Below are 24,583 nucleotides of genomic sequence, written 5' to 3' on the forward strand. Positions count from 1 at the left end.
AACTTAAGCGTTTTTCAGGCAACTCGGCGGAACAGTGTGAGCTCCAACCGTAATTCAGTGAATATAGCTGCGCTGAAGAAGGGCCATCACCTGAAACGTCAAGCCGATTTACTTGTGTAGTGACTGAGTAGGAAGCACTCTGTTTGTTAACGGCCTTAACAGTTCACACTTGGTAACTACGTGTCCCAGTCAGGACAGCTGGTAGACTGCCTGACTGGCGACGCCGAGACGGTGAAGATGGAGACGACAGTGAAGACTCGAGCAGCAGCACGACGGGATCCCACTCCACACGACAGCCCCGAGCTCCCCTCCCGGGGCCCCTCTATTACCGTCAGCGTGGTCTGGCTCCACCCCGGCCACGCCCCCCTTCTGGAATCTACTAGCGGATTCTCGATGTGCCCCTTCCGTAACCTTTCCACTACATCCCTCTCTGGTCTATCACATGACCTGCTGTCAGTCGGGGCTGCTGTAGCTGCAGATGCCCATCCCTGCCAGCAGCCAGCGCTATGCTGCTATGTGACCGATTCTATGTCACTACACTTGTAAGGATCAGCGTTAGGCAAACTGGCAAGATTTTATCCTGCTCCACTGCCATCGCAGTCACTCGTGTTATTCGATTCTGCACTTAAATCATGTTCATATAACTGTGATTTGATGAAATCATCTCCTTGAGAGTAGACACCACCAATGCATTGACAAATTTGACACCACGCTTGTTATATAGAAAATTATACATCCGCTTTCGTAACTGAAAAAAAAACATTGAAGGGTTGGTTCAGTTTCAAAGTAAGTAGTACTACTATTATCTATAGTTGTCCAATGTGGTTTCGGGTTGTACCCACCTGTCGTTCCTGAAAAAAAAAGTTTCATTTCTGAGAAAAAAATGAGCAGCACGTTGAGCGAAACGTCTGAGCATCGCGCCGAACTTGACTCGGTACAACATGAAAAAACATCGGAGAGATATCCAGCATGTTCGCAAAAACCTATGCTAATCACATGACGTCATGAAACATGATAATAATACTGCACGTTCCATTTTCGTCCTGCATAAATGCATCATATCTTCGCGTCCGTGCATTACGTAAGATTAGTTTTTTTTAAAGCACGATTCTCTGTGGCTGCCGCGGTACGTCACAACGCGCGAATGACGTCAACGCACTGCTGTCACGCCCTGCGTCGTGACGTCACCGCGTCGCTGCGCGGTGACGTCGTAGCATTGTGCGCCTGACGTCGCCACACCGCCCTACGCGATGACGTCCGCATCCGTGCCCCTCGACGTAGGAATCCGACCTGCGCACAGACGTCATCGCCTCGTCGCAACGCCCTGCGTCGTGACGTCACACCCACTGCGCGGTGACGTCGTCGCGTTGTGCGCCTGACGTCACCGCGTTCTGCGTAACGACCTGCGTGACGATGTCATCGCGTCGCCGCACCGCCCTACGCGATGACGTCCACATCCGTGCCCCTCGACGTAGGAATCCGCCCTGCGCGCCAACGTCATCGCGTCGCCGCAACGCCCCTGCGCAGTGACGTCACGCCGTTGCGTGGACGGCGTCCAATACTCGGACTGCGCGCCGACGTCATCGCGTCGCCGCACCCGCCCTACGCGATGACGTCCCCACCCCGAGCGCCTTGACGTGCGGCAGATCGCCCGTGCGCGCTGACGTCACGTCGGCACCCGCCCGTGCGCGCTGACGTCACATCGGCACGCGCCCGTACGCGCTGACGTCACGCCGGCACCAGCCCGCCCCCACGACGCACGGGCGGTCGGTCCAGGCGCAGGAAGGCGACGATGTCGGCGGACACGGAGAAGCAGGAGAAGGCGGCGGAGGAGGAGGACGAGGAGAGCGAGGACGACAGCGAGATCCTCGAGGAGAGCCCGTGCGGCCGTTGGCAGAAGCGGCGCGAGGAGGTGGGCGGTTTGGGGTGGGCTCGGGACCCGGGACAGGCGGGGGGGGGGGCTCTAGAGACGGAGGTCGCTTGATCAGTGACGCCGCTCGCCGCTGTCTCTCACCCCCCCCACTCACCTCACTCACTCATCTCACTCACCTCTCTCACTCACCTCACTCACCTCTCTTATTCACCTCACTCTCTCACCTCACCCCCCCCACTCACCTCTCTCACCTCACTCACCTCACTCACCTCACTCACTCACCTCTCTCACTCACCTCTCTCACTCACCTCACTCACCTCCCTCCCTCACCTCACTCACTCACCTCCCTTCCTCACTCACTTCTCTCCCTCACACTCACCTCTCTCACTCACCTCACTCACCTCTTTCACTCACCTCTCTCACTCACCTCACTCACTCACCTCTCTCACTCACCTCACTCACTCACCTCTTTCACTCACCTCACTCACCTCACTCACCTCCCTCCCTCACCTCTCTCACCTCTTTCACCGCCCTCCCTCACCTCACTCACCTCTCTCACCGCCCTCCCTCACCTCTCTCACCTCTCTCACTCACCTCACTCACCTCACTCACTCACCTCACTCACCTCACTCACCTCACTCACTCACCTCTCTCACTCACCTCCCTCCCTCACCTCACTCACCTCTCTCACCGCCCTCCCTCACCTCTCTCACCTCTCTCACTCACCTCACTCACTCACCTCTCTCACTCACCTCTCTCACTCACCTCACTCACCTCCCTCCCTTACCTCACTCACCTCCCTCACCTCACTCACTCACCTCCCTTCCTCACTCACTTCTCTCCCTCTCACTCACCTCTCTCACTCACCTCCCTCACTCACCTCCCTCACTCACCTCACTCACCTCACTCACCTCTCTCACTCACCTCACTCACCTCTCTCACTCACCTCACTCACCTTCCTCCCTTACCACTCTCACTCACCTCTCTTACTCACCTCTCTCACTCACCTCTCTCACTCACTTCCCTCACTCACTCTCTCACCTCTCTCACTCACCTCTCTCACTGACCTCCCTCACCAGGTGAGCCAGCGCAATGTGCCCGGTATCGACAGCGCCTACCTGGGCATGGACACGGAGGAGGGAGTTGAAGTCGTCTGGAACGAGGTGCAGTTCTCCGAGAGACGCAACTACAAGGCGCAGGAGGTGAGTGAGGGGGTGGTGAGGGGGGTGGTGAGGGTCTGGTGAGGGGGTGGTGAGGGGGGTCGTGAGGGGGGTGATCACTCACCCAGCAGACCCAGGGCACTGGAACCTCACTCACCCACACACGCCCACTCACCCAGACACAAGTCACTCACCCAGTCACAAGTCACCCACCCAGTCACAACTCACTCTTCCAGTCACAAGCCACTCACTCACTCAAACATACGCTTAAGTAATTCACTCACTTAGACACAGCCCACAGGGCAGACATGCAGATCTCCATTCCCTACTGCGGCGGGATTCTTCGGGAGTTTAAATCTCCACTCTTGCCACTCTTTTTCTGTCGCGGCCCTGGATAAGAATCGTGGCTGTCAGCCGGACTCAAATAGTCAGCGTTTATCTGTCGGCCTGGGCTGGCGACCCGGATTATATTTATTTCACCCGGCACACCACATCCAGTACATTTCGCGCTCAGGCTGTGGGGCTCATAGGCAGCACGTGCCTTCTACTTCAGTTTAACAGCTGGAATATTTTGCTGTTTTTTTCCTGGATTTTCTGTTTGCACATAGTCACATAGTCACTTTTAGATGTTTTCTTGTGCATGTTTTTGTCTTTTGTTTGTTGCGGTTGCACCCGATTCAAGAGCCGAATGGCTCACAGGGCTATACCAAATAACTGAAACTGATATGAAATGAAAGAAAACTGAAACCAACGACCTGAAACAAATAAATCGGTGAGAGAGTAAGCCTTGACCGTTAGCGTCGCCCACGCTGTCGGTCCCTGCTACCCCTGCCTGCCCTCTGGCAGCTGATTCCTGTGGCAAAGCTGTGAAGCCACGAGCCCTGGTTGGAAGGGCCGTCCATAGGTGGGGGTGGGTGCAGAGCCCGGGGCTCTGCACCCACCCCCACCGTGCCTTCAAACTAAACCGGGAGAATTCCATCTGATTTCCGTGACGTCGAAACGCGGGGGCCCCCCCAAAGTGCGGGGCCCGGGGCGTTCGCCCCCGATTCGCTGTACCCTAGGGACGGCTCTGCTGGAGGGTGTGGACGAAGTCCACGAACACGGACGTGATGCGAGTCTGAGTTGAGTTTGCACAGCAATGGCAAAGAAGCCCCACGTAGCTTTGACAGACTGTTGGGGGGCAAGAGGTTGTTAGTGAATAGCACTTATGAAGGCCGGCATGGCACACGAGGAGGTGGGTGACCAGCACCACGCCCCAAGCCCGCCTTTGTCTCCTCTAGCTGATGTTTACACACCTCACCGGACGCTCATTTACGGCTGAGTCGACCTGGGGAAGGAGGCCAGGGACCTGTTAAGATGTTCGTCATCGATATTGGTTGCGAGCAAGCACTCGGGTCGCTGGGTTCGTAGCTCAATGCGCTAACCATGAAAGTACTGATTACCCCTCCGACCCAAAGACACACAAACACACCCCTAACCCTTACTCCATCTCCTCCACAGGAGAAGATCAAGACGGTGTTTAATAACCTCATCCATCTGGAGCACGCCAACATCGTCAAGTTCCACAACTACTGGGCAGACATCAGGGAGAGCAAAGCACGGGTGCGTATAGCCCATGACACGGCACCGTTGTGAGCAAGTGTTGTGGACAGACCCGGGATCAACTGTACAGCGGAAGCTGGATTTTAAGCAGCCCTCACATGAGCACAGTTCTAATGCAAACAACACGTCTTCATTCTGACTTCCTGGATCACTTCGTGAAGATGGAAGTCGCTCGACTTACGGGAGGCTCGAGCCGATTTAGCCGCGTGGATGATTGAGAGTGTTTATGGACGACACATTTCCACGTGTAATTGGCCCCAGGTCCGGTGGTTGTCGACGCTTGGCAGGATGCACGGCACACGGAGGTGAGCGGTCACGAGGCTCCTCGCAGCACACTCCCTGACGTGACGGTGTTCTCCCTGACAGGTGATCTTCATCACTGAGTACATGTCCTCGGGCAGCCTCAAGCAGTTCCTCAAGAAAACCAAGAAGAACCACAAGACCATGAACGAGAAGGTGGGCTGTGTGTGTGTGTGAGAGAGAGGTTTGTGTGTGTGTGTGTGAGAGAGGTGTGTGAGGGGTGTGTGTGAGAGAGGGGTGTGTGAGAGAGGGGTGTGTGTGTGAGAGAGGGGTGTGTGTGTGAGAGAGGGGTGTGTGTGTGAGAGAGGGGTGTATGTGTGAGACAGGGGTGTGTGTGAGAGGTGTGTGAGGTGTGTGAGAGGTGTGTGTGTGAGAGGTGTGTGTGTGAGAGGTGTGTGTGTGAGAGAGGGGTGTGTGAGAGGGGTGTGTGTGTGAGAGGTGTGTGTGTGAGAGGGGTGTGTGTGTGTGTGTGAGAGGTGTGTGTGTGAGAGGGGTGTGAGAGGGGTGTGTGTGTGTGTGTGTGAGAGGGGTGGCTGTTGTGAGGTTAGTAGTGTGTGGGAAGCAGGTGGTGAGAGAAGTGAGCAGTGCGGGGTGAGCGTTGTGCAGTTGCGTGAACGATGTCTGGGGTGAGTACTGTGTGTGTGTGTTATAAGTGAGCAGTGTGAGAGATACGCAGTGTGAAAAGTGTGTGAGATAAATGGTGAAGGGTGGGTAGCATCTTTCAGAGGTGAGTGGAGTGTGTAGTGGTGATCGGCATTTGGGAGTGAAGTGTGTGCTGTTTTTTAGAAGTGCATACAGTTGGAGAAGTAAGCGGTATATATTTGTGTGTGTGAGATGGGTGGTTTTATCTGAACCGGTCCTGGGCCTCGCTTAAGTCGACTCAGCCTTAAATTAGGACCTGATGCGGTGTCTAAATATCGCCACACAGGAGATAAAGGCGGCCGGGCGTGGTCCTAGCCAGACCTCCCCCTTGTGCGCCGTGCCGGCCTTCGAAGGTGCTCGCAAACAGCACTTGCCCGAACAATCTGTTAAAGGCGACACGGGGGGTGTTTGTCTTTCGTTTATGTGAGAGTTGAACGCTGTCAGACGCAAGCGGAGTGGGAGAGCACGGCGAGTGCTTTTGCAGCGAGGCTGCCGGGCTGTGTCGCTCTAACCGGGCCACTTGCTTGCGTGCCCTTGCCCCCTTTGTGTGCACGCCACCTCCCCCACCTCCCTCCCCCCCCCGTGTGTGTTCAGGCCTGGAAGCGCTGGTGCACGCAGATCCTCTCCGCTCTCGGGTAGCGACACGTTTACAAATTTTTGCCGCTTTCATTCACGTTTACCACCAAATGTTTCACTTGCGCTCCTAAACCCGCCACAGAGTGGTGGTCGAGAGTGGCCCAGAGGTCAAAAGTGTTCAGGCGACGCTGCCGAGGTCACGGGTTGTTTTAATTCGAGCAACTGCCCACGATTAAACCGGGTACTCGAGTCTCATGAGTTGCTGGGCTCAGCGCTGTCACCAATGACGGCAGAGAACAAAAAACGATCACGTTAAATCAGGTTCAACACTTTGGCCAAATTCCAGTTTCGAGAATAGAAAAAAATATATAAATTTAATTGTTTGCAACAAACTACTCTCGGTTACCCGGCGGTTGGGAATGTGCAGCCCCCTACTGTATGGCGTAGAGCTCACTTGAAGGGATATCGGAGGTAACTCTGTGATAGCCACTTCCATGGGCCATTCTCTAAGACGAAGGATCTTGTGGGCTCTTGAGAAATCCCAAGTGATTCTGCTTCCGATGACGTGGACACCCGATAGCATGCGCAATCGGCAAGAAACCGCGCGGAAAGGACGAATCAAGAATTAAGGACAAAAAAAAAATGTATTTGCTCCAGAGGTTCATTTAAGCTTAGGTGTCCGAGTGGTGTATGACTGTACGCACTGGCCCATCCAGGTACTTGCACTCGTTTGTGCCGCCCATCATCCACGCGAACCTCACGTGCGAAACCATCTTCATGCAGCACAACGGGCTGATCAAGATTGGCTCCGGTGAGGCGGGCTGGAGTGGTGGTGGTGGTGGTGTGTGTGGGTGGGTGGCTGCTCTCTCTCTCGAAGTGATTCCTGTTCCGTGTGTTTATGATCCGAGCCTCGTCTGAGAATGCTACCAAATGAAGAGAAGACGGAAGCCGAACTGGCAATTAGAAACACACTTTGGTATTTGGTTGTGTCAGCAAAAAATTGGCTACGAGATGCATGGTTCTTTGAAAGTACCACGACTGTAAGAATCGACTTTTAACTTCACAACCACATATTGTTCCTTTCCGCAGCTCCGATTAGCACGGTTGGCTACGTATGGTGCGAAAGAAGTTTTATATACATACAGTATGGCACCCGAATGTTGGTGTAACTATAAAGTCACTCCCCCATACGTGTCAATACATCACAGCAGCGATGTCACTAGAGTGTTTTAACAGAGTGTCTGACCCTGATTTGTAAATCTCTTTCCATTAATTGAGTTCAAATCCTCGGTGTGGAGCTACAGGGTCGGAGCTGTTTTTTTATATTGGTTTATACGTTTACGAGTGAAAGCCTGCAAGAAAATCACCCGGATTAGGCCTGAACTCGTTCAACATTTTACATGCCGAACAGGTTTGAGCCTGGATAGTTTCGATAGGCCACTACTGTGAATGAAACGCGTCATGAGCAACTGCAAGGCTGTGAGCTACGTGGTGCTCAGTAGAAACTGTTAAACTCTAGTTTTGTGTATCTACTGTATTCACCAGGTGAAGCTTGCCGAGCTATTTGCACTTTTTCAGAGACGACCTGGTCACACACGATAGCTCATTGAAGTGGCTTATATCATCACCTGTGAGAATTTATAGAAGCCAAATAATCTAAACGCATGTTTCTAAACGTGGCGGCAAAACCGGAGGACCCGTATAAATGCTTTGTGACCACAGGGAGATCATCCGAACTCCAAATATACACGTGTCAGGATCGAACCTACAGCTTTCTGCATACCAGGTGTGGGAGATAACATCCCGCCACCAGAAGAGGGTAGTGCACAAAATCCATTGTTGTGCTGTACTCGTACGCTCCCACGTGTGGGCTCGCCGCCTTCACCGACCCACATGGTTTTTGGAGAGGCTCTCACCCAGTAGTGGCGTGACGAAGCGGCAGCGTATATATGTTGAATTTCTTTCGCGCCAAACATAGCCATCCGTGCTAATCGGAGGTGCTTGTGTGTGCACGTGGAGGACACGCAAGCGTGGAGTGCGGCGGTTAGGCTTGGACGTCTCAACGCGGGCGCTGTGCGGTTTTTGTGCCCCGCAGTCGCCCCCGGCGCCATAAACGACCACGTGAAGACATTCCGCGCCGAGCAGAAGGATCTGCACTTCCTGGCGCCAGAGTACGCAGGTATCTACTCGCTGCTGACCTCAACACTTCAGACCCTTAGCTCCGCACCTCCCCAGGCCCCCCCCCCCCCATGTGCATTCCTTCAGTGCCCCGCATCCACTCATCGCCCTGTGCACCCTCGCTATCCACTGGACATCTGTGAAAAGCTTTGTAGTTCATCGGATTCCTCGAGTATCAATAAATATTCTGATATCTCACTTCTCGCTGTTGCCTGCCATTGTTGTTGTTGTTGCAGACCTGGCCGGCATGACTATAGCAGTGGATATCTACTCGTTTGGCATGTGCGCTTTGGAGGTGAGTTCTACTCGCTTCAGACAATGACAAACGCAAGATCCCCCCCCCCCCCCCTTGTAGCCTTTAACAGACTGATAGCGCAAGTGCTGTTAGCAAGCACCTATGAAGGCCAGCAACGGCACACGAGGGGTTTGGTCGCTAACACCATTGCCGGCCGCCTTTGTCTCCCCAGTGGTGATGTTTACACACCCGCACCAGGTATTCATATTTAAGGCTGAGTCGACCTAGGCGAGGCCCGGGGTCGGTTCAATATTCGCCACTGTCTTTGGTCGTGAGAGGGAATTGAACGCGGGCCGCTGGGTTTTTAGAGCAACTACTCCACTTCTGCTCACACACACACACATGTAATGGACCTGTGCGTGTACGCTCATATTTTACAGCATTTCCTCAATCCCGGGATAATTCTATTTTTGAGTTTCTTATTAACGTGTCTTTTATCACAGCACAGAATATTATGTTTTGTTTAAAAATACCTTCAAAAAGTAAAAATGTTCAGCTTGGTCACGAGATATGGTGGGAGCAGTACTGTACCGATGACTGGTTACTGTACAGTGCGGGCCTCAACTGGGGCAGCACTTGCATGTGACTTTTCAGCGCAGCGTGAATACGCAGCTAACGATAGTGCGACATTGCTTTGCACACGGTTGAATAAAAATAAATATATATATGTTTCAAGGGCTCTTCCCACGTCATTTCCACGACACCCCGTGAGTTTGATAGAACTGTGTGCGCGTGTCTGTGTGTGCGCGCGTTTCCCTCCGCGTGCGTGCGTCTAACGCGTGCGTGCGTGCACTCCAGATGGCCGTGCTGGAGATCCAGCCCAACGGTGATTCCACGGTGGTCTCGCAGGAGGCCGTGCAGGCCGCCATCGGCTCCCTGGAGGACCCCCTGCAGAGGGTACCATCGCGCACCTCGCTCACGGCCACGCTCGCCAGCCGTGCGTGGCCGCCACAAGGATAGGGCAGTGCGAGAGGGCCCGTTGCCCTTCAGTCTGACAGACCTGCGGGGAGGGTTGGAAGCACAGAGCGTTTATCTCTCCACCAAAACTCAATGGGGGGTGGCAAATAGCGTTGGCGGACAGGGGCGGAGGAGCCGTTTGACTTCGTTTGAGCATTAACAGGTTCAAGAAAATAACGCGTGCACGTGGTGGGATTATATAACGCTTCCCAACACGCGTCCATCCTTTTGTAATATTTAATTGGCAGTCCGAAAGCCAACGGGCGGCTCTCGGTGCAAAATGAGTTTGCATGTTTTCAAATATTGCCTTTTAGCTCTGGTTTGTGTCTTCAGGGTTTGGGCCAACCTTCCCTTTGATTAACAACGAAAAAAACTCAACACGTTTATGGATAATGCAGTGGCCGTAAAAGAAAACAATAAATAGGTGAAGTTTTGGGCAATGTTTCTTCTGCATAGCACATTAATTATCAGTTTGGCCGTTTTTTTTAATACGTTAATGAATCCTAAATAGCAACACACCCGTTAATTATGTATATGTACATTATTTTTTAATCAGCTTAAACAAAAGCTCATTGTAAATTGACCCCGGTAATCAAACCCCATGTTCTTCATGCGGAGCCGTCTGGTTCCCTACCCCCTCGGCTACAGCATCTCCCTGCAGAAGATGTTTTTACTTTTTTCCCTCAAACTCCCAACATCGAAAAATGTGCAGTGTCACCTCGCACCTGACCCCTCCCCTGCCCCCCGCCCCCCACCTCCCTGCCATGAGTGACTGATTCCCCACACTAAACCAGTGTAAAACATTTGCACTACCCATAACTCCCAATCTCTCGTCCTCGACCATCGCCAGAGATTCATTTCAGCCAGGTCCCGCTTGATCGGCGGCCTAGAACAGATTCCCGCACCCAGGTGATGAGCGTGCGTACACGTTTGGGTGCGTCTGTGGGGAACGGTGGCGCAGCGGTGAGCGCGCTGCGCTACGAACCCGGTAACCCGCGTTCAATTCCAGCTCACGGCCAACACCGGTGACGAATATCTGAACCGGTCTTGGGCCGCCCCGAGATCGACTCAGTCTCAAATGAGTACCTGCTGCGGTGTGTAAACATCACCACTCGGGCCGGTCTGCGTGGGTGCTACTCGCTTACAGCACTCTCCCCAAAATCCCGTTAAGGCTATAGGGGCGATCTTTATCTTTGTGTGGGCGATTGCCCTCTGCGCGTTGGCCAGGAGTTCATCCAGCGGTGCCTGTGCCCGGAGGCGGCGGGGCGGCCCACGGCGCGGGAGCTGCTCTTCCACCCGGCGCTCTTCGAGGTGCCGTCCCTCAAGCTGCTCGCCGCGCACCGCTTCCTGGGACACGCGCGTAAGCACCCGCATGTGTGTGTGTGTGTGCTGTGTGTGTGTGTTGGTCGTGTGTGTGCTGTGCGTGTGTGTGCTGTGGTGTCCACGGGGAACAGTAGCGCAACGGATAGCGCACTGCGCTACCAACCTGGCCACCCGAGTTCCGTTCCTGCTCGTGACCACTGACTGTGTGTGCGGCCTTACAAGGAAGAGTATGTAATCGGCGACGATTCAAGCAGTAGCCCTCCTTCGTAGCACACACCTCGAGAGGTGAGAGAGACGGAGTGAATGATAAGAGTTGAATGCTGCACTGGACACCATGGGGCCTGAGGAGAATAGTATCTTTTTAATGTTTTTTGATAACCATTTTTTAATTGCGATTTGAATCGTTGCCTAATAGTAGCTACTGAGTAACAGACAAGCCGTTCAACCCACTAGCTATCATTACTCAAAAGCTAAATTTACTGCTATTACTCAATACTCAATAGCTACTATTGTTATTGAAAATGTATATCGTTTCGTGAAACACGATGTCATGGCAACCATAGTTAATAAATAATAACGATTTGTTTTAAATCGAGCCGCCTTCCTTCACGCCGGGCTGTCTCCGAGCACTTTGCACGCAACAAACGACCTGCGTCACATCTCGTACTGCTTTGAAAGGGGCACCGCCTGTTGCAGCTGTCCCTGTGCGGCACAAGGTCACGTGGCACGTAGCCTGCAAGCGGGCATGAGTCTGCCAGGCAGTAATAACCAGGACAGCCTGTCAGATTTGAACCGTGAAAGTCTGCGGACAAGTGGCCAACGAGGGACCGCTGGGCGGCATCAGCGCCCCAATTGTCGCGACAGTCATCCCTTCCGTGAACGTTGCTTTCTTTTCGTGTCACAATTTTGAAAAAAGTTATCTGGCGGCGACCGTCATTGCAGGAGAAAGTTGTGTTTGCGTGCAGACACCCTGGCGGAGAACGCGGTGGAGGAGATGACCAAGAGGATTGATGTCAACGGAGTCATCGCCGAGATCTCCCACCTGGGGAGGGAGGGCGTGCAGTGGAGGTACCCGTGCCACGCAGCACGAGCACTCGGCGCAGGCTGCGCACAGCCGTACACGGCAAACTCGGTCGGACGCACACGACAAGCGAATTGCAGCTCGACGTGGATTGATGTAGCCGCGTCTGAATGCGACTGCAGTTCAGCACGCCGTACGGACAAGGTGGGCACGTTTATTTCGTGGAGCGGGAGAGAGGCAGTCTAAATCATAGGTAGAAGAAACAAAAGGAAGGTCTTGGAGTCTGGACTGGGGGGGGGAGTCGTAGACAGCATGGGTGGCTGGGGGAAGGAAGTTCCAGATTCTGGGGACAGCAGAAGAGAATAAACGACTTACAACTGAGCGAAGGTTCACTGGAAACATTGACGGAAAACTTTAGTTGCCGGAGTGGAGAGCGCATGGAGGGCAGTGGAGTGAGTTGAGAGGTAGGAGAGAGTGTGGAGGGAGGGGAGTAGAGTGAGTTGAGAGGTAGGAGAGAGTGTGGAGGGAGGGGAGTGGAGTAAGATGAGAGGTGTGATGTAGGCAAAGTGCCTGGTGGGGAATAGTGAGGTGAGAGGTAGAAGAGTGGGTGGAGAGGAGTAGATTGAGATTGGAGGGTGGCCAATAAAAACAAAAAATCAGCAAATGACGGCAGAGGTGGCTGAGAATTTGAAGAGCACTGCATGTAAACTATTTTTGCTTCCCCAAGAAGGTGTGCGCTCTCCGTGTGTGTGTGTGGTGCCTGCGTGTGGTTTTATCAGGCCTAAAGAGAAGGCTCGCGATGTGTGATCAAGCGGAACCTCTTTCACTTCCTTCGTTTTCCTTCGCAGGTTTTCTCAGCTTTCGTCCCTGGAACTCGACAAGTTTCTCGAAGACGTCAAGTACGTGTCTCGCCGATTCGTGTGTAGACGCGAGCGTTTGGAGTGCGTGTATCCTGTACAGTCAACTCGTGATTACATGGGGCAATGAGGCGAAGGGATGGCCTGAATAAAATTACAAAATGCCAAAATCTATCCTCTCCTAAGTGAATATATTCCAGATGTAATACAATAATAACTACACTTGCAATATAGATCAAATGAAGAACTACGTTAGAAGCCAATTATAAAATTACAGTGTTGGTACAATGGGATCGAACTGCAGGAAAAGACATGAATAAAAATAGCTTTTTAAAATTGTATTTAAAAGCGCTGACAGAGTCACAATTCCTGACGTGGGGGGAGATATCGTTCCATGGCGTTCCAGTCCGCTGCCAAAACTAATTGGTGGGAATAGCAAGACAATGCTGGCATTTTCTGCATCTGCAGCACCCACGAGCACATTTAATCGCACCAATTATATATCTGGTGCTGCTGGTTTGGCAGTGGTGCACAAGCACAATTAACATAGAACTCAACACATTCGTTAATAACAACACTGTAGCCTTTTATGGGAAAAATATGTAATGGGCAACGTTTCGAAAAATGGTTCTTCATCGCACATGTTTACACCGTGTGCGTAGCGAGCGGTGGTGTAGCGGTTAGCGTGCCGCACTACGAACCCGGCGACCCGAGTTCGATTCCCACTCACGGCCAACACCACTGACAATTATCTGAAACCATCCTGGGCCTCCCCTAGGTTGACTCGGCCTCAAATGAGTACCTAGTGCGATGTGTAAACATCGCCACTGGGAGAGACAAAGGCGGCCGGACGTAGTGTTGGCCATAGGTGCTTGATAACAGCACTTGCCCCAACGGTCTATTAAGGCTATACGGGGGATCTTTGTCTTTGTGCGCGCGAGCAGGAATGGGATCTACCCGCTGACGGCGTTCGGGCTGCCGCAGCCGCACCACTCGGCCCGCGCCCAGTCGCCTGCAGCCCCCGAGTCCGAGCGCAGCCCCACGCCCGAGCCCATAGAGCAGGAGACGCGCAGGGTAGGGGCCTGCACCATACAACACACAACACACGCTCAACACACACACTCACAATTAACACACAACACACTCAACACACACTCACAATTAACACAGAACACACACACACTCACAATTACAACACAACACACTCAACTCACAACACATACTCAACACGTAACACACACACACGTAACACACACACGTAACACACACACACGTAACACACACACACAACACACACACAATCAACACACATGCTCATCACGCACTCAACACACACACACACACGTAACATACACACATAACACACACACTCAACACACACATTCAACAAACTCGCTAAACACACACACACGTAACGCACACACAACACACACTCAACACACATACGTAACACACACACGTAACACACACACACACTACACACTCAACACACACAACACAACACATACACAAAACCCACACACAACACACACTCAATACACACTCAACACACACGGCCTGCAGCAGCAGCATTCTGAGGGCAGTGGCGTAGCTATCGAGTGTGCAGGCCATTCAACTGCACCGGTGGCCAAGGCAGGGGATCTGGCATCCGGGGTCCTTGGCCTGGCCGCAGCAGGGCCTGCGTGTGGTCGCTGCACGCGAGCTGATGATCTGTCACTTCTGCAGGTGGTCCACGTGCAGTGCAACGTGGAGGTGTGCGAGGACGGGAGTCGACGACATGTGAGTGCGCGGGGTCCAATCCCCCCCAAATCACGACGATAAATGGCCCGAGCTTGAAAGCTAAGCAGTATTTTCTTGAACCTGGCTAACCACTTGTTAGGGGAGACTGCATGAGAATAGCAGGTGTTGTAGGTTAGCACACAGTGCTATAAACCCAGCCCACCTGTGTTGGATTACCGGCCACGGCTACCACCAGGGGTGAGTCGTATCTCAACCAGTCCTGAGTACCCCCCCCCCACACATCTGCCCCCCACCCCCCCTTTACCAACCTGTACTTACCAGCGTGGCGAAGTATGGCCAAACGAACCCTTAATCTTCGACACTGCATGCCTTCAATTCTGCGATTGATTTGCAAAGAACCGTTGAATTGTTAATGTTGCACATCCACCCGGCAGACTGTGCCAGTGTGCTGGCTAACACTGCCAGCTTTGTCTATCCCCCCCTGAAAGGGCAGTGGTAATAATGATGATGTTTGCCTACAGTGTGCGTCTTGAAGGTCGTTCACCCGCGCGGGCCAGGTGTGATAAATAATGGGGGAGGATCATGCCTCGTGCCGTGTGGGGCAGCGCGTTACCCGTGCCCGCCTCGTAGTCCGCCAACCACAATGACGATGGCAGCAGTGGTGGTGCCGAGCCGGTGACCAGGGCGCTGCGGACGCGCGGAAATCGGTTCGTTACCTAAAAGTGCTCGTCCTGCCCTCCCCCCACAGCTCTTGCTCTTCCTGAAGCTGGATGACAAGCTCAACCGGCAGCTCAGCTGTGAGATCCAGCCAGGTGCGTGCGTATGTGCTTGTGCCGTGCTTGCGCCGTGCACGTGTGTGTGTGCGTAAACGGGCAGGCAGATGCTCTTTCACAACTTAAGTTGCAAAGTAACTACTGCTGCTGCAGCTTCCGTAACACTGTCGCACTGTATGTGTGCTCGCGCTCGTGTGTTTGCGCATGTGTGTGTGTCGTAGTGGTTAATGTGTGTGTGGTTTAGTGGTTAGCATGTGTGTGTGTGTGGAGAGTGATGGTGGTGTGGTTGGCACGCTGCACTTTGGACCCGACCACAGCTAACATGAGTGACATCTGAACCAGCCCTGGGCATCCTCTCAGTCAAATTTAGCATCAAATGATTACCTGGTGCGGTGTGTAAATATCAGCACTGGGGAGACATAGGGGGACAGTCATGGTGTTGACCACACCTCCCTCTCGTGCACCGTGCCGGCCTTCATTGATTCTCGCTACAGCAAATGCTCCAACAATGTGTGAAAGGCTACATGTTGGATCTTTGTGTGTGCTCACAGGAGACAGCTCACAAATGCTGGTGGCTGAACTGGTGCAGTTTGGCCTCATCAGTGAGGTGAGCTGGTGCTTGAGTGAGTTTTGAGTCTGTCTTTGTTATGGGGAGCAGTCGTGCAGCGGTTAACGCACGCCGCTACGAATCCGGCGACCCAAGTTCGATAATGGCCAACACCAGTGCCAATTATCTGAATCGGTACTGTGCCTCCCCTAGGTCGTCTCAGCCTCAAATGAGTACCGGGTGAGGTATATTAACTTCGCAACCAGGGGGACAAAGGCGGCCGGGAGTGGTGCTGGCCAACCACGCCCTCGTGTGTCCTGCCGGCCTTCATAGGCGCTCGCTAACAGCACTTGCCCAAAGTCTGTTAAAGGCTACACGGGGGATCTTTGTAATTGTTTGCTAACGTTAGTTGACACCGAGGGAACCCTTGCAAACGAAACCTTCCATCTCGAAGGATTATCCAGGTAGAACACTGCAATCAATAGCACAAGTAAATGAACGCTGCAGTCCGTTGTGTTATATAAATGTTGTTTAAAGGCTACGCGACGGTTGGGGGGGGGGGTGGTGGTCTTTGTCTTCGTGTGCCACGGCTCTCTGTACCGAGTCGTCTGCCCGACCACCACTGTCATTGCAGAGCGACTGCGGTATGATGGTCGGGCACGTTGACGACGCGCTCGGGACCCACCCTCCGTGCGGCCTGCTCAACGGCTGTGCCCACTCGCTGGCGTCCTCGTAGCCACCGCTGCCGCCGAGCCGCTAAGATCACCGCCGCAGGCGCAGCACCGGCGTGCGGCGACGAAGAGAGCCCCTCGGCCGCTCGCCGTCTACCGCTCGCCAACACCACTCGCCACCCTCGCCCTCTCTGGCCCCCGACCCCACCAGCGCCTTCGTATTATGCACCTTGTCTAGCAGAACCCATTGAGAGCAGCTGTCATTCATGAAGGAGGTGGCCAGAGTGTATATCCCAGACTCTGTCGTTAACCCTGGAATCCTAAACCCGCTCTACCGCACGTCCCCCCCCCCACCCACACTGCTGGTCACAGAGCAATGTCGAGGCTGCCCGTGACCAAGCAAGAGAAGGGGGGTGGGGTTCAGTTCTGCCGCGGTGGTAGCCGGTCCGATTGCCTGCCAGCAGGCACCACCCGTTATTTATGTGGCTCGTGTACGCGCCGTGCTTGTCCGTCAAGAGCACGCGGCTGTGGCCCTCCCGACTGTGGGGGGGGAACGGGAGTTTGGGAGGCGCCCCGTGGCCCGGGCACATCGCACGCGCTCGGGGCCACCGGCGCCGGCCCTCCCTGTCCTGATTCAGGACGACACTTTGTTGCGTTGCTTCGGAGGAGAGCGAGAGAGAGAGAGACGCGCCAACGCGTTGCGTTTGCGGAACCTCGATGGCGGTTTTGTTGAGGTTCCCACCTCATTCCCGTGCCCCCTGGGGTCGATGGTTTCCGGTTGTTTTGATTCAGATCCACCCGGTTTTTAGATTCATGACGTTGCGTGCGCAGGGTGGTCGATGGATGTGTAAGTAAAACGAAAAAAGGTCAAGTTGCAGCCCTGCAATTACTTTGCTCGTGCCTGTGCTGGCGGAAAGGCCTCCGCTAAAGGGAGCTCCAAACACGTAGGTACTTTATTGATCGAATTATTAACGATTATTATGCTCATGCGACGTGCGTCGAAGAGTGTATGCGAGAATCATTCATCGTATAAAAATGATATGCAATTGTTTCCTTTAGGCCAATGAAGGAATAATTCTGACCAAACACATCGTATCATATGAGACAGTATGAACCGGACGAAACTCATTCTGGGTTTGAATCGTGGTTCAATCGGGATAGATTGTAGAATGCCGAGTGAAGCTGGCGCTGTAGTGCAAAATACTGCTGCTCAGAAAGATAGTCCATAACCCAACCCCGAACCCCAACCACATACGTAACCACAACCATTCCAACCTCATCGACTTCCACAAGCGTATTACTCACCAAACCCCCTATCCCTCGCGCCGAACCATTCACGAAATCCCAACACACTCCCCTATCTCTTAACCCCAACCGTAGCCTCAACGCTATCACTAACCACAACCCCTATCCCATAACCCTAACTCTCTGTAACCCTATGCCTATTCCCAACCCTAACCCCAAACCCTTAACCCTTCTATTCCAAACCCCCCAAGTCTATCCTATCCCCCATTTCTAATGCCTAACCCCAACACCTTAACTTCCCTGTCTCAAACTCTAAAATGCCCTTGAACCAAAACCCGTTCCTAACCTGAACTCTTAACTCTAACCCTGACCCTTCACCCCAAGCCTATCCTATTTCCCCGTTCTCCTAACCCCCTGATCCTAAAACCTGACCCCCTCTTCCTAACCTCAACCCTGTCCTGATCCCCAGAAGGCCAGCTCTTCCTGCCGCCCTTCTTCTCATCCGTGCGCGATTTGCTTTCATCAACCTCGCCCGTTCCTACGCCCCCCACCCCCCACACACACCCCCACCCGCCCCACCTACCCAGTAACCCCCCACCCGCCCCACCCACCCAGTACCCCCCCCCCGTCCCACCCACGCCACCCACCCAGTAACCCACCCGCCCAGTAACCCCCCCCGCCCCACCCACCCCCCCACTCAGTAACCCCACCCACCCCACCCAGTAACCCCCACCCACCCGGTAACCCCCCCGCCCCACCCACCCCACCCTATTCAGTAACCCACCGCACCCACTAACCGTCCCCCGCCCCACCCACCCACTAACCCCCCCACCCCACCCACCCAGTAACCCCCACCCCACCCATTAACCCCGCCCCACCCAGTAACCCCCCCCGCCCCACCCACCCAATAGGTTTTTTTTGGGTTAGATCCCGTAAATGTTCATGTTAACCCACCACCCGACACGGCCAATTGGCAAGGTTTGTCACGTAAACAGAAGGTGCCAATTAGTTACTACTTGAGCACACCGCTTGTGTGTTGGGGAGTAAATTGCAAACGTGTGTTTACTCTCCAACACACGAGCGGTGTGGTGAAGCAGTAACCAATTGGCACCTTCTGTTTACATGATCAAACCTTACTCATTGGTCCGTGTCGGGTGGTGGTGGTTGTGGGTTCACGAGACATTTATATTTACGCGATCTCACCCAAGCAAAACGTTTTCATGGTTAATATTGGCCGCGACCGCCTACTACGCGTGTGTGTGTCTGTGTGTGTCGCTACAGCCCCCCCCCCCACCGTGACGGGAGTGGGGGGCAGCTTCCCTCTCCTGCCCCCACCCCCCACGGGTTTGCAGTGTTACTGTCCGCGCCGCGGGAACGAGGAATTGTCCTTACATCGCGCTTTTAAATAAATAAATAAACAGTCGCCACGATGTTGGCCGTGCCTCGCGGCGACCGCGACTGATTTGTTTCTCCCGGCGGTGGCGGCGGTGTCGCCAAACTCGGCGAATTCAACAAAACTAAACACAAAAAGCAGTGCTAGGGATATGAGTTTCGAATCTAGATTTAAAAAATGTGTACAATGCCAAAATTAAATACCAATTCTCTCCCCATGCGCTATTTCCTATTCCACAATTAACAAAGAACAATCTCAATACTGCAACTCTCAGTCTTGGCACCAATGCCGGATTAAGCTAGTGCGGGGCCTGTAGCATTTGTAGTTATAAAGGGGCCCTACATTTGAAACAAAACAAATATTAAAGCACTAATTGTCAACTTGCATAGTAAAGTAATTGTATTTTTTAATTTGCTATACAGCCAGATAATACGACAAATCGCTCACCTTAAACACCCAGTCGTTCATAAAAGTTGAAGGCGGTACAGTACTATAGTAATAGAGCAGTGCAGAATCATCGAACCGGAATTGATCGCTTGAAAGCATTTAGCGCGGGGCCCTTGAAAGTGCGGGGCCCGTAGCATATGTAGTAGCTACTTTTGCTACTAGGATAATCCGACACTGTTTTCCTATAATCACATTTTCAACTCTGCAAACCACCGCCTTTGAACAAAAAAAACCCTAAAACGTTGTGATGTCTCTCATTCTCAACCTTCTGTACCTTCGTATCATCCCACGTTGCCAACGGACACATCTACAAGATAAAGCTGCCCGTCCAAAGTCTGTTGGCAACACTCCCGAGTGAAACGACCCTCGGATTGCCACCCTAATGGCCCCATCATTATTGATTCCGATTACCGCTGTCCAACGAAGGATTAAAGCGTTGTTAATGATGCATTAGCTCTTGCCCCTCTGTCCGCCCATCTGTCTGTAGTTTGTGGGTGGTGGTGGGGTCGCTTTAACCTAAATACTCATGTATTCAGGTTAAATTAAATTGTATTACTTTAGAGTTGTGTTGCTGTAATGGGTTTGCACCCTAGAGACAAACGGGCAGATCTATTAATGGATGGGCCCAAGTTCAGCGCTGCATTTCTCATAAAAACCAGCGCATGATAACAACAACACAAAGTCTTCGTGGCCACGATGTCACACATCGCGTGCTGCGAGTCTGACAACCTCGTTACACGTGACCTCATCTCGTGGTGCCGTCTTAACATCGGCTTGGAACGCCGTCGTCATTCATCATCGGCCACGGTAACTCCGCCGCTGGATGAAGGTCTTCCCCGAGCTACTGGCGTCTCTTCTCACGCTCCTGCGATGCAGGGAACCCCATTGAAAGGCACCTGCACGTGTGATATCATCTCCTTGCTGGTCATTCTGTCGGATGAGATCCCCTCCCTGGGCATCACTATTATTGACCACCTTTACACGGTGTTCTACCCTAGCTCACTATTCCTAAATAGCTACAATCTAAAACTATTAACTATACTATTTATATTTTACCAGGTAAGGCCCACTGAGCGTCATAGCCCCTTTTTTCAGAAGCGACCTGGCCACAAATGACAGCTCAACGAAGTGGCTTATCATCATCACGTGGACATTTATAGCAGCGGTCAAATACTCTGAACGCGTGATGTTGATTCTAAACGTGGAGGGGAAAACCCCGAGGTCCCGGAGAAAAATCCACGCGACCAAGGGGAGAGAGAGACACCGCAAACTCCAAATATACCGGCGTCAGGGTCGTGATCTAACCTACGACCTCCTGCGCATCGGGCGAGGGCGTCAACATCTCGTCACCACGGCACCCTTTTGCTTAGCGAGCACATGTTCTCTAAATAAATGATGACCGTACCACCAACTTATTTTGGAACGATCAATAGAAGCCATGCATATGCATGACTACGTGTGCCAACAAGGACACGCAATTGATTTTAATAATGTTGAGGTTTTGTGCAAAGCTGGTTACTGCTGGCCAAGATTAATTAGATAATCTATTGACATTGAGAGAAATAGCAAATAATTCGAGCCGGTTTGATAGCCACAGGCTTCGTGTGTTGCTTGGAAGCGTATTATCAAGTAAAGGTACAAAGTTTAATTGCATTCTTATACAGGTCGACGGTGATTAACTGTGAGCAGCCAATGACAGCTTTAGCAATTTTTGGACACAAACGGCAAGATGTGCATACACAATGTACACGCATAATCGACATTCGTAAGGTACATACATAATGCACAAATTAACACGTCGGCTTTCGCGACCAATATCATCTATAATCACCCATAATCAACATACGGTTGTGTATTTACGCGATCTAACCCAAAAAACCTCTTATGGATAATGTACATATGTATGTTGATTAACTGTGAATAACCCAACCAATCACAGAGATCCATTGTAATGTATATTCATACATTAAGACCCCCCCCCGCTCCACAAGTGATGACATCACATTTACCCCGTCCAGGGGGAGGGTCCCTCCACGACTCTCTGGCTGTCGCCTGATGCTGCTGCTGCTGGTTGTGGTTGTTGTTGTCACGGTACACGAATTGTAAATGTTGTAGTGGGTTTATCCTCCGACACAGCGGTGTGCTGAAGTAGTAACTAATTGGCCACGCTTTGTTTACGTAATAAACCCTTACTAATTGGCTGTGTCGGGTGGTGGCGGGTTAAACGACACATATTTACGCGATCTCACCCAAAAACACTCTGTTATGGATGGACGCCTTGTGTAACCCCCAGCTTCACACTCACACACACAATCCATTCAACCCACTCGGGCATTAACAGAGCAACGCACTGCGCCACAAAATCACAACTCACTCACGGCGTTCCGTACTCAAATGGCGCAGTCACAGCTTCTTGCAAACACACACACTCCTTGTACACGACTTCCACTCTCAACACCGTGGGGTGTTCTCGGTTGAAACCCACCAATGTGGAACATGCACGCGGGGGAAATGGAACGAACAGAATTGAAACTGGAGGCTGTCTATGTGCCAGAGGGTGCGGCTATGGGTCGCGTTCATGTTATGGGATTAATGTTACTGGTGACTGAGATAGGGTTAGTGTCATGAGATGGCTGGTACGAGTGACTGGGTCAGGGTTAGTACCATTAGATGGCTGGTAGCCGTGCCTGGGTCAGGGTTAGTACCATTGAGAAGGGGAGTACTAGCGACTGTAGGAATCAATGAGTGAAGTTGGCTGTAACAATAACCATGGTAAGCAGCGATAGAGGATTGGTAATGAAGCCATGCGTGGTGCTGACAACCCTTACTTGACCAACCTTTAACTCAAATAGAACCAATGGAGTACAATTATATCAAATCTATTCTTTGAATATGAATTCCTGCAGTCACGAAAGCTTTAAGTCAAGATTGATCAAATCTCCGCAATTCCCAGCCAATGGCCCAGTGCTGAGCTTGCTGTGCGTGCCCCATTGGGGTATCTCGAGAGGTCCTGCCATAGCACGATCACCATCTACCCCACCGGGTTGCAGGGAGGATCTCAAAAAACACAGCAGTGCTGTCAAAAACGTTGCGGGGATGTCTGGTAGTCAAATGTGAACACGGCGTGGTGTGTACACGTGTGAGTAGTGTTGTGTGTACACGTGTGAGTGTTGTGGTGTGTACACGTGTGAGTGTTGTGTGTACACGTGTGAGTGTTGTGGTGTGTACACGTGTGAGTGTTGTGGTGTGTACACGTGTGAGTGTTGTGATGTGTACACGTGTGAGTGTTGTGGTGTGTACACGTGTGAGTGTTGTGGTGTGTACACGTGTGGGTGCTGTGTGTACACGTGTGAGTGCTGTGGTGTGTACACGTGTGAGTGTTGTGGTGTGTACACGTGTGAGTGTTGTGGTGTGTACACGTGTGAGTGTTGTGGTGTGTACACGTGTGAGCGGTGCGGTGTTTACACGTGTGAGTGTTGTTGTGTGTACACGTGTGAGTGTTGTGGTGTGTACACGTGTGAGTGTTGTGGTGTGTACACGGTTGAGTGTTGCGGTGTGTACACGTGTGAGTGTTGTGGTGTGTACACGTGTGAGCGGTGCGGTGTGTACTCGTGTGAGTTACACGCTGTGGCCAGCAGAGGGCAACAGCAACCTGCGTAGCGGCTGAAAAGATTTGGCTTTTCTTTCACCGCTCTGAACAAGGGCGATTGCCAGAAACGTCAGCCTTACCGTACGTAAATGTTGCAGTGTAGCGCTGATGATCACCGCGGCTGGGGGGTGATGTTGTCTTGAGCCATCACTGCCAACGTCCGTGTCGAGTCCGCGAAAGCCCCCGTGTCTGCACGAAATCCACAGCGCTTTCTTTCAGCCCCTTGGAATTCAAACTTTAGCATCTGCGACGAGCCCACCACGTCCAGTGCGAAGACTGCTGCGATGTCACCTCCTGGTTCAACCAGCGGCATCCGAGGGAAATATATTGAGTGAGAAATCACGCCCTGCCCGACAGCGCGCACGTGAACCGCAGCAGCACATTTTCATTCCTGCTGCACTTGCAACCCCCGCAGCACACATCAGGAAACTCAACCACCCCATGTTTTACTCGTACCCCAATCGCTCCCCAATATTTCGATTACAATCTGAACTTTCCCCCCCCCACCTACCCCCCCAGTCCTTGCTTATAGCGTCTGGCAATTGACCAGAATCGAGATTCAAGGAAGCCTGGCTGCTGTGAGGCACTGAATATCGAAACCCGTCATTGTCTAACGTCGCCTAATGTGTACTCCAGTGGACATATAAACAGTAAAAGACTCCCGACAATGTTTTCAAATTTTTAATCCAAATTGGTCAAAAACGATTGAATACAATTGTACAATATACTGTTCCACACTTGGGACAATCGGTAGCGTTTTCTTGGTTCTTTCGGTAAAGTCACGTAGAAGGGACATAATGAAATTAAACATAATAAAATACAATTGTATTTTATTATGTTTAATTTTTATTATTAGGGAAATAATAAAAGAAAACATACTAAAATCCAAATGTATTTTATTATGTTTTATTTTTATTATTTTATTATTTCCCTTCTACGTGACTTTACCGAAAGAACCAAGAAGATGAATCCCTGCAGTCACGAAAGCTTTAAATCGAAATTTAATCGGTAGCGTGTCTACTTTCACTGACACTCACTATACTATTATTATACAACTTTTTGGAGAACTCCCCCCACCCACCCGCTCTCTATTCTTCTCCAGACTTTAACTGCCTCTTTAACTGCCCTTCAACCCCCTTTATCTGTCCTTCAAACTGCCGTAAATGCCCTTAACTGCCCCTAACACGACGAGAGCATCGTGGTGTCTGCCCGCACATCGCGCTCACCACGCCACACACACACACGGGTCCACTCAGGGGCGCTGTTGGTGCTCAAATCCAGCACCACGAGCCCCGCAGAGTCTCATCCCCCTGCGGTTCGTTCCCCGTCGTGGT

General features: G+C 52.2%; 1 protein-coding gene across 2 annotated transcripts; it reads left to right on the top strand.

Annotated features, from left to right (window-relative positions):
* The first annotated feature begins 1,713 nt into the window (after positions 1 to 1,713).
* Positions 1,714 to 17,386, top strand: LOC144717943 (nuclear receptor-binding protein-like). Of its 2 annotated transcripts, XM_078593764.1 has the most exons (17): positions 1,714 to 1,912; positions 2,953 to 3,075; positions 4,534 to 4,635; positions 5,002 to 5,091; positions 6,172 to 6,212; positions 6,870 to 6,964; positions 8,249 to 8,332; positions 8,568 to 8,626; positions 9,425 to 9,523; positions 10,811 to 10,943; positions 11,872 to 11,974; positions 12,776 to 12,826; positions 13,729 to 13,858; positions 14,510 to 14,563; positions 15,273 to 15,336; positions 15,849 to 15,904; positions 16,479 to 17,386. In XM_078593764.1, the coding sequence occupies exons 1-17, from the start codon at positions 1,793 to 1,795 to the stop codon at positions 16,578 to 16,580; spliced, it is 1,506 nt and encodes a 501-aa protein (XP_078449890.1). In that variant the 5' UTR covers positions 1,714 to 1,792; the 3' UTR covers positions 16,581 to 17,386. The 2 variants fall into 2 exon arrangements, with proteins under 2 accessions (XP_078449890.1, XP_078449891.1); XM_078593765.1 differs by lacking the exon at positions 15,849 to 15,904 and having other exon boundaries at positions 16,479 to 16,605.
* Positions 17,387 to 24,583: the final 7,197 nt, after the last annotated feature.

Source organism: Lampetra planeri, chromosome 4, assembly GCF_965212315.1.
Source record: "Lampetra planeri chromosome 4, kcLamPlan1.2.h2, whole genome shotgun sequence".
In the NCBI taxonomy this organism is placed as follows: domain Eukaryota; kingdom Metazoa; phylum Chordata; class Hyperoartia; order Petromyzontiformes; family Petromyzontidae; genus Lampetra; species Lampetra planeri.

Excerpts from the sequence above, each read along its gene's own strand:
- LOC144717943 (XM_078593764.1), top strand. The coding sequence starts at position 1,793 with ATGTCGGCGGACACGGAGAAGCAGGAGAAGGCGGCGGAGGAGGAGGAC. Across the intron at positions 1,913-2,952 it reads GGCAGAAGCGGCGCGAGGAG|GTGAGCCAGCGCAATGTGCC; the intron begins GTGGGCGGTTTG and ends CTCCCTCACCAG. Across the intron at positions 15,905-16,478 it reads AGTTTGGCCTCATCAGTGAG|AGCGACTGCGGTATGATGGT; the intron begins GTGAGCTGGTGC and ends CTGTCATTGCAG.